Consider the following 13,261-nt stretch of genomic DNA (forward strand, 5'->3'; position numbering starts at 1 on the left):
CTTCCCCCCTGCCTCCTCGAGCCTCTCCCGGGCTGCAGCCCCCGAGGTCGGGCGGAGCGCGGAGGTCCCGCATCCCCACCGCCTCCCGGGGTCGGTGCGGGGCGAGGCTCCGGCTCTCCCCTCCCCGTCCCCCCGGCAGCGCTCGCCCGTCCCGGGCCGCCGCGGCCCCTCCCGCTGGCTCCGCCCGCACCACATGACTCCGCTGTCGGGAGAAACTTTTTTTTCCCGTCCCGCGGTTGGAAAATGGCGGCGTAGGAGCGAGGTTTTGGCATCCCCGCCCGCGGCTTTATCCCTCTTCCCTTTCCCCCTTCCCCTTTCCCCTCTTTCCCAGCGCCATGACCCGCTGGGTTCCCACCAAAAGGGAGGAAAAATACGGCGTAGGTGAGGACCCTCCCGGCCTCGGGAATACCGGCGGCTCCGGTTCGGGATGTGCTCGGGGAGGGGGGAAGTTTGCAACTTATTTAGGAAACACGGCGCAACCTGCGCTGGAGTCACGGGCGCTGGAACAAAAAGTTGCCTCTTTCCTTTTTCTCCTCTGTTTCTTTCCTCCCGAACAGTGTTGGGTGTGAATAGAAGCGAGTTTAACGTTGGTTTTTTTTTTCCTTTTCCCCCTCCCTGATGGCAGCTAAACAGGATGCGTTTCCAGTTGGTTGGTGGGAGCCGTGCGGGGGAGCCCCCCCCCTGACACCTCGCATCCCTCCCGAGGAAGGCTTTAAGGCGACCCAGGGTTAAAAAAAAAAAAGCTCTTGGTTGTGCAGAGAGTGTGATTTTCATACAGATGAGGGATTTCCCTGCGCGCTGCTGCCCGGGGATCCATTTCGTACTCTGTCTCTTCCGTCCCTCGAACAGAGGGGGATTGTTCTCTGCTGGTGGTTAAAACATCTCTGCTGGAATTGAACGGGACCGAAATCCAGCGGGTTTGGGCTGTGCTGAGCTGAGAGGGCCCATCGTGGTTTGGAAGATGTTTCGTTTTGATTGAGAGTGTTTTTTAGGGGTTACGGAGACTTTCTTGGTATGAGTGAAAGCGTTTGTTTTGGGGAAGGGAATAATAAATCTGACTGTTCAATCTGTAAATAAGAAATCCAACATCCGCCACAGTTCTTGGACTCTGTTGGTTGTGAAGAACAACTTTTGGTATTTACCCGCAGCTAAGCCTTGTATAAACAATGTGAGCAGGAAGAAGGGAGTTCCTGGGTCTAACTAGAGCCCAGGTGATTTTTGGGAATGGATTTTAAATTCTGTGTGTACATCCCTAGAAAGCGAGAGCATGACTTTTAAACTACTGGCAAATCCTAGCTGGCCGGTTACAGTGTGTGAGACCTGTGAGTAACATCAGTGCTGAGGATGCAGGATAAATATAAAGAAGGAGAAGTGCTACAGATGGCAGTCGCTCATTAAGTTTTCCAGATACCTGCTCGGTGGCATGGGATGAGTAGGGTGTTTCTGAAAGCCTGGAATGACTAAATTGTCATGTAGTGTGTGCTGGTGTTACAAACCATCAACGCTCGACAGCAGGGTCTTTTTTTTTGTAGGAACTCATGCTGCTGCTCTGGGAAAGGCGGTTGCCCAGACGTGGCTGTCCAGGTATCAATGTCTTGGAAGCGTTTGAAAGGGTGAGAGAATAAGAAATGTGAAATAAATGGAGTGTATTAAAATATACTTTAAGTATCTTTGGATATCCAGTGTGGGAAATTGTATGTGTAGGAAGAGAATCAAATGTAATTTACGAAAACCTAAACTGTTTCAGTTTCCAGAAGCAGGTGTTTATGTGCTCAGTTGGTGCTTTTTGTCCGCTATTCTGGAGAGAAGTTTGTCATGGTTTTATAGTGGGTTTGCTTTTCTATGGTGGCTTCTTTCTTGTTTTACTGCAAGTTAGCTGAGAAGAATGATCCTCAGCGAAGTTCGGGGTATTTCTCTGCTGACCAGCAGGAGTGCAAGAGTTGAAAGTAGACGCAGTGTTGCAAGGAGATAAAATCAGATTTAGAGCTAATTGAAGGTTGCGATTCACTGGCCCGTGCTATTCTGTTAGATGCTGTTTCAGGAGGGATAGCTTCTTTTTTGTGTCCCTGTGTTTCCCTCCTGAGGAAGATGAATATCCAGTTTGGTTGCACGTTTTGCACGCCTTTGTATTGTTAAAAAAGGGACCTTAAATATGCTGTGAGACTTCTGGTGTTTTATTTTTTTGCTGCTTCTGAAACTTTCAGGTTGTGGAGAATGGATGTAGTAGTTTCATAGCCCCAAACAGAATTGGAGAAGGTGCTGTTAAGGTGAACACGCCAATAAAAGATTGTTTTTCTTCCTGTCTATTTACTGTGATCAGTCCTGGAGACTGACAGTAGAACGGTATTGGGTGACAACAGAAAAGGAATATTTGCCTCTTCACAAATAATTGAACTGTTAATTGATGGGTGTTAATTGGATTGTTAATTGAACCACTGTCTTAATGATGCATGTGTGTGTGACTCAGTGTATACCCTTTGCTAAAGCAGAATTAGTACTGAAGTATTGTGGGCTATATTATGTTGCAGTAGTGGGAGCTCAGAAATGTGCGTGTGTTTACATACGTGTATATATACATATATGTGTATATATAAAACATACAAGTGTTTATATAATATATACTTTTCTCCTCCTCTTGAGTAGTGTGTTGCTGTGCACAACTAAGCTTTCTTAATATCTCAGGTCCCAAAGACCTATTGGTTGTGACGCAGTAGGAATAATTTATTGCAACATACCTATACTGAAACTGTCATAGGATACAAGGAGTGCTGAGAAATGCTCCTCCTGCTCAGCGCGCTCCACTTCTCACGGTGGGATTTGCAGGTGACGTTGGATATCCAGCACATGTGCAAACTAAACTTAACTGCCCTGAAATGAGGAGTGCCGTCGCGCAGTGCATAGGCATTATCTCAGCAGGCAGTTGTGAGTGTGACTCAGCTCCGCTTCCTGAGAGAATTCAGGGCTCGACATGCGGGGAGGTTGGATGAGGAATGGGTGTGGATATAATAGGATGATACAGTTATTAAATGAACATACGAGGAACCACAGTAAAACGATCAGCTTAGTTGAAGTACCTTTGCTCCACTCCTGGTGCTGTATGTCCTTCTCCTTTGTCTTGGTGCCCAGCTCTGTATTTCACCTCTTGTCCTGAGGCACTGGGAAGGCCCATGGTGGTGTTGAGATGGCTATGACGGTGTACAGCTTCTGCAGTTGGAACATGAGAGGCTTTCAGAGAGCCCCAGAAGCTGCTTATGTCTGCTGCGTACCCTTGGTGTCCCAGGCGGCTGCAGAGCGTGGCTGCTCAGTCTCGCGTTTCCTGCTCTTAGTGTGATGTGAAAATTGTAATTTTGGTGTTTCTCCCTTATGCTGGTGGAGCAGGGAAGCACTGAGCTGCTTTAGCAAGTCTGTGAACCTGACTAGCGCTTCTGAGAGACTATCACAAAGAGGCTCTAGCAGCTTCCAAATCCTCTTGGCTTCTGTTGTTTGACCCTTTTCCTTTGGATTTTAAACTGCAGTAAGAGATAGAACTGGTATTGCGCTGGTTGCTACAAACATTGTATTTTTGTACAGTGCCTTTGTGTTCAAAAGTATGTGCAGATATGGAGTAGTTAGACAGCTACTGTGATAGTTTAATCCCTTTTTTTAAAGAAAAAAACCTGTGGAAAGAAAACAGTGCCATGCGTGTCCGTGCATGGTCAGATGTGGAAAGACAACTTCCGGGCTACAGGGATTGTGCTCTTAAGGAAGAAATTTTTTTACACTGAGGGTGGCGAAGCACTGGCACAAGTTGCACAGAGAAGTGGTAGATGTCCCGTCCCTGAAAGCATTCACGGTCAAGCTGGACGGGGCACTGAGCAACCTGATCTAGTGGAAGATGTTCCTGCTTTATAGCAGATGAAGTTGGACTAGGTGACCTGTAAAGGTCCCTTCCAAGCCAAGCTATTCTATGTTTTGCTCTGAGATCCTGCTGATTTTCAGGATGTTAACTCTACTTTCCTCTACTACTCCTAAGGAGTTGCTGGAGAGCATGGATAGTTGTGCCCTTGCTGTGATCAGTAAGCCAGTGTGGGCTCTGCCTTGGAGGCAAGTTGCCCCTGGCTTTGGACAGCTTCATGAATTCAAAGCTTTGAATAAGAAAGGACTGGATATCTGTACGGGAAGCTGCACTGAGTGTTAGTACTTCAGGAGAGTGCGTGATGCCTGGGTGGGTGCTTTTTAATGCCATGTATTAGGTCAAAGATAACGTGTATGTCAAGGACACTAGCATTTAAAAATAGTCTGTACTTCTGCGATTGTAGGTGTACATTTGCTGCACTGCTGTGGCACGTTGAGATGCGCTCAAGCTTTCCCTGAAGTGGAGAGGATGCTACAAGTACTCGAGGTGGTGTCTGTAGTTCTTGTTATTAGCCAGTATCGTGCAAGATGCTCAGATACTCTGAACTGTGTAGAAGGTGTGTCTAGGTGTGCGTTAGTTTGAAAAACTAATAACAAACAAATGATAAAAAACAGTCCACAAACTAAACCAATTTAACTGTGAGCCACACCACCTGGGAGTTCCTGTATTTCTGCTTATATTGTGTCATGACAGGGCAAATCATAACTAGCCTGATTTTAGATGCTTTGAAGCAGGATGGACTTGGGCCACATCTCAGGGTTTGGGTATTTCAGTGGCTGTCTGAGACTGAGATGGCGTTTCAAGAAGTCTGTATAGAAGTATCTTCAAACCAGGTACATACATATGTATTTATTTTTTTTATTGCTAGGGGAGGGCTATAACAAGTTGGTGGACTAAGTGGTGATACAGAGGTCATGATATATAAGTTTTGCAACTGAATTGTTCTCTTGTTATGGCTCTTTGAAGGAAGGAGATAGGAATCTAGTAAGAACAGTGTTGTTGGAGGCACGGGAACCGCTATGGCCAAGCACTGCTGCTTTGCTTCTGCTGCTTGAGAGAGGACTGCAGTGGTTTAGGACAGATTTAAGGCTTTTGTAGGATCCCGGATTTGCAGTTCATAGCCGCAGTGAGTGGTGGTGGCACGTGGAGACTCTTGTTTACTAAGTAGAGAGTTATTCATCTTGTGCTTGCATCTTTGAACCTTAAAGTAAGGAAGAAGAGGTTTTTAGGAAAATGTTATGTCTCAGTGATGCATCTTAGGAATTTTAGTGATGCTGATTTGGGAGTGAAGTTTGGCGCTGACAGGACCATTACCTTTGTACTGTTACTGACAGCAGGACTGTGCTCTAACACTTCCCAAAGCTGTAGATGCAGTAGAAATGCCTGTGCAATATTTGCTGATGTATTTATCAATGTATTACTCTTTGGAGAAAGCACAAGCAAATTCACTCTCCTAGAGACAATGTACTCTTCTGTATGCCCAGATAAGAGTTTTACTTCGCAGTCTTACAATGCCCTGTAATTCCCTGCTTGCTGATGGGATGCATTTCTGTGTGCCCATCCCGGGCATGTGGTGGAACACAGGTAAGGGACTGGTAGATGAAGTCTGCTTATTCCTGAATGAATGACCTTAATTTGACTATAGGCATGTGCTTGATTGCCCTCAGTTTACTCAGCAGTCACTGCTGCTCCCTGTCAATAAACACTTGTTGCAAGCAACAGATTGGACAGGGATAAAGATGTTGGTTAAATGGAAGAAATATGTGCTCCTCTTATTTGGTTTCCTCCAGGTCAGTAATAGCATTGCAGACCGGAATTGTTCCGAGAAATGACTCCTGTAGGGATTTACTAGAAATAGTTTTTTTTTGGTTTTTTTTTTTTCATGGAGTATGTATTGACTTCCTTTGGGCAGCTGGCTGCCTCCGGGTGTAGTACAGAGCCTCTCTTTAACTCCACAGAGAAGGTTTTCAGTCAGTTTCGAAATTTTTCAGCTGTTAATTGACACGCTTCTTCCTAGAAAATAAAAGGGAAGGGGGAATTTTTATGAGATCAGGATTTATGCTTCATGTCACACACAAGTATGGAAGTGAGTGTAGGATGAGGTCCTGATGTAAGTTTTTTGGTTTGGTGTTAATTCAGAGGGAGAAACGGTTTTTAGTTTCCATGTGAATTTCAAGTAGTATCTTGTTGGGTTTTGTAGTTTTCCTCTTTGTCTCTTGCTTGCCATAAATGCTTGATTTAGGTGCGCTGATCTGATCTTAGTTTTAGACTGTTTACTGTGCTTGGTACAGCTCTCTTTGTAGAAATGCGTTTGCCTTTCTGCATAGAGGAGGCTTTCGGGGAAGGGGAAACTGGGTGCAACTTAAAGTCAAACCAATGTCTCCAGAAAGCCTTTCTGTCAGCTTCCAGCTACAAGAATTAGCATTACAAAAACTTTTCTTTGAAATATTTGTGTTTCTGGAGTTTGTCCAGTGTTAGCTGTAGAACATATGTAGGATATGCTTTGTCTAATCCTTCCATAGTTCTTCAGGACTGAAATCCAATCCATCTTCTTAAATACCTGTAGATGTGTCCGACTGTAGATAAATAGCTGAAGCTGACTTTTATTAATGAATCGAAGCTCACCTGAGGAGCTAGTGCTAATCCAGTTTCAGAGTATTCACTCTATTAAAGATGTCAGTCTTACCTCTCCTCTTCTGCCTACTGCAAGTCTGAAGCTTCCACAGAACATTCGGTGGTGGCTGATGATCATCTTGATAAAATACATGGGATACTCCTCTTTATGGGTCTTCCTTGACAGGGAGATAAACACTGGCTCTTTTTTTTTTGTTTATAGACTTAAAAACATTTTAAATTCTTTTTTTCTGGCCTGTGGTACATCCCAAGGCTATTCTGACAGTAGTTGTTTTTGGAAAAAATGCTTTAATGAATTCCTTAATGAGTTACTGGAATACTGTCCTCCTTTATCTTGGCGAGGGGGAGGGGGGAAATCACGCCCTGTCTAAATCTAGACAATCTTCATAAGGAGATAATTCTTGTAATTCTGAGACTTTATCTGCGTTTTCAGGCAGTAGTTGTGTAAACATTTATATATTTATAGTATTATTTATCTTCCCATGTTTATGTAATTTGTGTGCTAAATCTGATTTCTGATGTGAAGATGTAACACAAGAAGCAGTAGTTGCTGAATTTCAGTTTCATCAGCAAGATAAGAAATATCTCTGGAAATATTTTTCTGCTCCATATAGCTTTATAACTAAACTTAAATAATTACATTGAGAACTATTATGTGTAATCATGTATCCATATACATAACCAAACAAACAGATAGATGAATAACTGAAGTAACTGCTGGCTGTGATATTTGAATTTTTTAAAATAATATTTCTTAACACTGCTGCTTAATTTATAGTACTGTTGATATTATTTTTGCGTAAGCCTTTTTATAACATGTTTTAGAGGTTTGTGGTGGCTGATTTTACTGCAGGGTATTGGAGTTGGAAAATGTCTCTGTGACCCAGTAGAAAATATAAACAGTGAGTGATGTAGGGTTTGCTGTGCAATTTATATGAACAGGCATGGAGTTAAAAGTGTGCTTGACTGGTGTATATAGGCACTTGGTTTCTTATGGCACTCTGTTCTGTACGTCTCTGCAGTTGTAGTACTGTCACTGTAATGATTTTACTGCACGTATTAATGAATATTGAGATGGAAAACCTCAGTATTAAAACCTAGCCGAGCTAGGTGCAGAGGTGTTGCGAGCGTGTTGTAGTAAAGCAGGAAATCCTGATGAGTCCCATTACGGAGGGCATCGTTGGTGGCAGCATGGTGGAGAATTGTCTCTCTTATGGAGGTACCTTGCCATTAGGTGGGATGAATTTCTCACTGATTGCCAGCAGAGCTCCTGAGCAGCTTTGAAAGTGTCCATCTGACTGTGCAAGTGGGTGCTAGGGATTTGTGAGAGCTTGTTTGTGGAGTACTGGAGAACCTCTTCAAACACCTAAATACCTATTGGAAGTCCAGCATTAGGTGTTTGTTTGTTCTGCTTGCCTTTTCTTCCAAACAAAGCACGGAAATGCTGACATCATCGACTTGAAGTTGAATGCAATAAAATAACACATGTTTAGGGAATGTGGCTGAATAGCCCATGGGTCCCAGGAGGAGGTGACGGGTGCTGCACAAGGAGCTGGTGATGCTGGAATACTCAATTGTAAAGCGCAAAGACCTTCAGCTGTGCTGTGTTAGTAGAGGAGAGCTTTCCTAATTCCCATACATGCAATAAAAACTAAAAGAATTCAGAAGAACTAGGATGGCAAGTCGTGTGCTGATGGTGCCTGCGGTCCCTGTGTAAGGCTAGAGGGAGGTCATTGGATGGGGGCAGGGATACAGGATCATGGAAAGCTCTGCTGTTACCTATTTCCAACGGAATGCCTGCCCGCCTGCCTCCCAGCTGATGCTTTAGCCTTTAATGTCCTCCTAATCGTGCCAGCTGGTCGGCAGGAGAAAGTGTTGATGGTAGGGAATGGTTCAGTGAATGTAGCTGGGTGCTGTTACTGCGGAGTTGCTTCTGCTTCAGCGTGGTGTGTATATAGCATTATCTGTAGCAACGGCTGTGTACCAGAAATGGAATGAAAACAACTGGCAATGTAAGAAATATTCCTGTAGTGGACCCTGAAACAGGAAATATCTCGACACTGAGCCAGATGGAAGTAGCTGATGATAGTTGAGTTTCCAAGTCCTGACACAGATGGTGAACCATTTAAAGGGATGCTTGCTTTCAAAAAGATCTGCTGCGTGTATAACTCTAGTGAACAAATTGTGACCTTGAAATGGCTGCAGATTATCAAGGCTGTGACTTGGAATGCCCTATGTAGGATAAATACTGTCCTCTAAAGGAGAGATTTCACTGCAGTTTTGATGACTAAGTAGAGACGTGGTTAAGTGTGTCACTTGGGTCAGGAAAGTTATAGATAAGGGTCTGCAGGAACCTTTAAACTTTCTCTTAAGTAAATAGAAAGTTATTCTCCCAAAATATGAGCATATGACTGGAAACTAACATCATAATCGCAAGTGGGGTTTTTACTTTTATTATTATTATTATTCAAGTAATGGAAAGAGCTAAAAGAGAGTTTGTTTATCAGCTGTCATTTGACATGCATGAACCTCCTGTTGGTCTGTGGATCTGGGGACCAGCTGCAGGTGTGACCAAGCCTGTGCTTATTCACTACCTAACTGCTACGGAAACTCGTAGAATGACAGGCTGTGAGTCTCTCCATCCTTTCTTCTGCCTTGCAGCACAGCCTGAGTTTGAAAAACTTGTCCTCTTGGTTTCTATGTTTTTTCCCACTTCTTTGGGGTCACACAGGAGCATGCTACCAATTATGCTGTTCTGTGTTGGGCTATCTATGGCTCATTTGTGACTCAAATATGTAGAATATAATGTATTCGGTCTGTTTAATGAGAGGTAATGGTGATGTTGCCTGCTATCTGGCCTCTGGACTTGGCTGCCAAATGGCCTGGTGGCTTTGGGCTTCATGGATGGCAATGTATTGATTTGCATCTGTTGAGCAAAATGTGATTGTGATATAAAATTGTATATGATTATACATGAAAGCTTTCTCAGTACCTGGTTATTTTCCTTTTTAATTTTTTTTTTACTTTGTCTTGTGTTGCTTTATTTTTAATGATTTCCAAACTTTGTTCTTTATTTCTCATAGTTGTCCTTATATATCAATGCCCACCAGTTTTCTGCAGGCACTGCCCATCGTCTTGTGGTCCGTGCTGGAATTCCTTCCTTCCTACTCACCTAGCTGTTCGTGTTTCACACCCCACATTGATGGGAAATAGCTTTTATACTTGGAGACTTATATTGGCAAATGGAAAATAAATGAGCCCAGCTGTCCTCTGTCCTTCCAGCAAAGAACTGTAAACTGTCTTCAATCTTTCCAAGTTTGTGGAAGAGCAGAGAACGTGTGCAGTAGATACAGACCCTCATCCACCTTCTGCTGTCTTGTGAATTTTCCTTGCTATAACTACTAGGTGTTGGTTGTGTCTCCCTCCATCAATACACAGCCTTTACGATGATTCTTTGACCAAGAATCCTTAGTCAAGGAGTAGACTTGAGATAGTTTTTTGCCTTCCCATCTGAGGTCGATGTGTTCTGTGTTTCTTGTGGTTTTGGGTTTGGTTTTTTTTAATGCTTCTGAGCACCGATCTCAGTGAAGTTTGCGATGTAAAAGGTTAAGTGGTGTAGCTGAAATGGTGATTTTAACAGATAGTTTCAATACGCTGGCTTAAAAAAAAAGTGGTTTGTGTTTTTTTTTTTTTACGTTTAGTTTTGGAGGTATTTGTGCTTCTGTTTCAAATCAGAGTTACTCTGTGGAAGGTAAGTCATTGGTATGGCAGGATCTAACCGCCTCCATCCTCAACAGCCCATCAGCAGTGCCTCTCAGCTCCTTACAGTCTGTCTTCCACAGCTACGTGATCTTGGTCAAGTCTGTTCTGCACTTAATTTTGTCTTTTGTGGTGCCGCTCACTAGCAGTCGGGCATAAAGAAAACAACTTTTTTCTTATGGACTTCCAGGCAGTACGTGGAATAGCAGCCTAGAATTCCTGTGAGACTGGGACTTGCTCACAAACACTGCGGCTGGCATTGTCTACTTTTTAAAATTAGTGACATATGACAAAGCACTGGAAGGGACTGAAGCACTGGATAAAGATCCCTTTCCCAAAGGTTTCAGTTATTGAGCTCTTCTGATGAGAAAACTGTTGTTCTTGCTCACAAGTTAAGTGGCTGGATATGAGAACAGATATTTTTGTGGCACAGAGGTATTTTTTAGACAGTAGTTTCCATAGTGTGTGAGTCAAATGGGACAAAACAGCAGCCTTCGACTTTTAATGGAGAGCCAAATATTCTTTTGGTATTTCTTATATTACATTTTTGTTTATTTTTATTTGTTGGTTCTGTTTTTTTGGGTGTTTCCTTGTAACTAAGAGTCTAAAAGGATTTAAAAAGTGTTAGATATTTATCTGGGTAGTACTCATCTGCAGTTAACATTGGATTGCATCTCTTCAATGCTAAGCATCACTGTCCTGTGAAGCTACAGGATTGATAAGGTGCTGATGGATGAGGGAATTTTTTTAGTGCTGGCTAATACAGAACTGTTTGCTGTAAGGTCTCGGTGTGTCCCCAAAAATGCTGATTATGAGAGTTGGACTTTGGGCTCTGTTTAATCAGATCTGATCTCTCCTGCTGAATCATGCTACGGGGATGTTGATGCAGGTGATGCATGTGCAAGTCTTAATGCAATTATAATAAATCCTTCATTAAACTGGTTCCATCTTGTAACTGAACCTGCAACATCGATGGGTAGTTACTTACTTAGTCAGTGTATGCTGCCCACATAATAGGGAGAGTGTCCCATTAGCAAGGTTTTCTTTGGGAAAAAAACCTCTTTGAGAGCAATTGAGTCTTTGTCTTTCTTTGAGCTCTGTGGGGTGGGAATTCTTATCCCCAAAAATAAAGCAGTGGACTGGATATATCCAGATAAGCACATTTTAGTAAAGGCTTAAGAGAATTACTCAGTTATGGTACTGTGTACATTTTTAGAAGTTTTGTGTAGGTTCAGCTTGTGTTTGATTTTTGAGTTGAATGTATTCTTGAAATGATTCGTTAACACATTTTTATTGATAACTTTTGCTGCAAAAGAGGCCTCTTTATTTACTGGACTGTGATAACTGAGTGAACTGGTTCAGATTTGTGCCTTAAATACAGAAAATACAGTTTGGGCTTTATGAAACAAATGCCAGTTTCTGCAATTAGAATGCATGGAGGTGAACATGTTCTTGGCTGAATGCTGGAAGAAACTTTAATAGTCTTGGGGCCGGAATATCTGAAATATTGGCATAAGTGTGTAAGTTTTTACAGTCCAGACATGGTATCATCTGTAACACAGCATGCTGATCTGGGAGCTGGTCTTACATCAAGATGCAAACTTTAAGATTAGGAGTTTATGTATTATGTTCGTCTTGATGCTTCTATAAGATTAAATAAGGAGTGTGGAGAATATAAAATGGTTTTGTGAAGGGGAAGTAGCATAATTGGATGTCAGCTCAAGTGTTGATAAGGTGAGTTAGGATAGTGATGGCGTTGAGAAATGACTGGGTAAACTTAAAAAGTAGGATATTGGTGAACATTAGTGAAGCCTTGGGCTCTGCCATGGTGTTGCCCTACTTACTGCATCTGCATATCACAAGCATTTTGTTACCTTTACATGCAGCTTGCTTGCATGGATCTTGCTCTTGGGATACTAATGAACCAAGAAACGTTTTTGAAGTTTGAACTGTTTTGCTCCAGAATACCGAGCCCTCCTTATCGAGAAGAATATTTAGACTCTTACAGGATAATGGCATAAATACTGTCCCTTTCCTCACCCTTTTTGAACACTCCTTTATCCTTGGCATGCAGGCTGTGGACACGAGTCCCACCGCGGAAAGGTCCAGGTATCTCATAGGAAGTTTTCGCCCAACTTAGCTGTTGTGTGTGTTCATTTTATATTAAGAAAGAGTTGTTTTTTTTTGAATTGAGCATACAATATAATAGCTATCATTCGTTTGTTTTTGTTTAAAGGTAGAGGTAGAGGTCCTGGAAGTGCTGAACTAGTGGAATAGTTGAGAAATAACTGCAGGTTATTAGACTACTTAAGTATTTTTGCAGTGAGGGGGAAAGATGTTCTAAGGTGTAAGGTTGTAGAGGACAGATGTGCTGTCCAGTTTAACACAAGCTTGTACTACCAGTTGGAGCTTGCCAAGTGCAAACATTTGAGCAGATTTTGTACCTTCTGTGTTGCTTTAGAAATCGTTCCATGGAAATGGTTCTCTTTAAGCTCTTGTTTCCAGTGGGGCAGTGCTAGAAATGGCACTGATCTCCTCTAGCCAGGAGCTGGCCCTTGCCATATCTGTTGGCTGGTCCTATCCTGAGCTGCCCAACTGCGTGTGCCGCGTACTTATGCTTCACCTCGTTTCAGCAAATAGGTGGAGTGATGCTGGGAAGATAACGCATGAAAAAGAATAGTTAATTTTTTTTTTATAGTGATAGGTTAGCAAGTTGGGTTAGTGGCAGCAGTAACTAGTAACTGAATGCCCTACTAGTATTAATGCACATGACCATAAGTGGTGTTTTTGAAATACAGTCTCTTTAGGTGGTTTTGCTTAGCAAGTAAGGCGTTATGGCCTTGAACTGTTATGCATTAATGAGTGTTATTGAGGCTTAGGAGTGTGAGGGTATCAGTTGCCTTTTTTTTTTTGATGGATTTCAGTTTGCCGAGGAGTTTTCTAGCAATTGGGAACTGAATTGATCAGCAACAC

General features: G+C 42.7%; 1 protein-coding gene across 2 annotated transcripts in view; it reads left to right on the plus strand.

Moving 5' to 3' along the window:
* Positions 1–211: 211 nt before the first annotated feature.
* DOCK1 (dedicator of cytokinesis 1) overlaps positions 212–13,261 on the plus strand; it is a 321,093-nt gene continuing 308,043 nt past the window's right edge. For both annotated transcript variants that reach the window (XM_054072202.1, XM_054072203.1), the window contains exon 1: positions 212–381. In XM_054072202.1, the coding sequence (XP_053928177.1) occupies positions 336–381 (46 nt within the window). In that variant the 5' untranslated portion in view covers positions 212–335. The remainder of the gene's footprint in view (positions 382–13,261) is intronic.

The sequence above is a fragment of the Cuculus canorus genome, chromosome 7 (genome assembly GCF_017976375.1).
Source record: "Cuculus canorus isolate bCucCan1 chromosome 7, bCucCan1.pri, whole genome shotgun sequence".
Taxonomy (NCBI): Eukaryota; Metazoa; Chordata; class Aves; order Cuculiformes; family Cuculidae; genus Cuculus; species Cuculus canorus.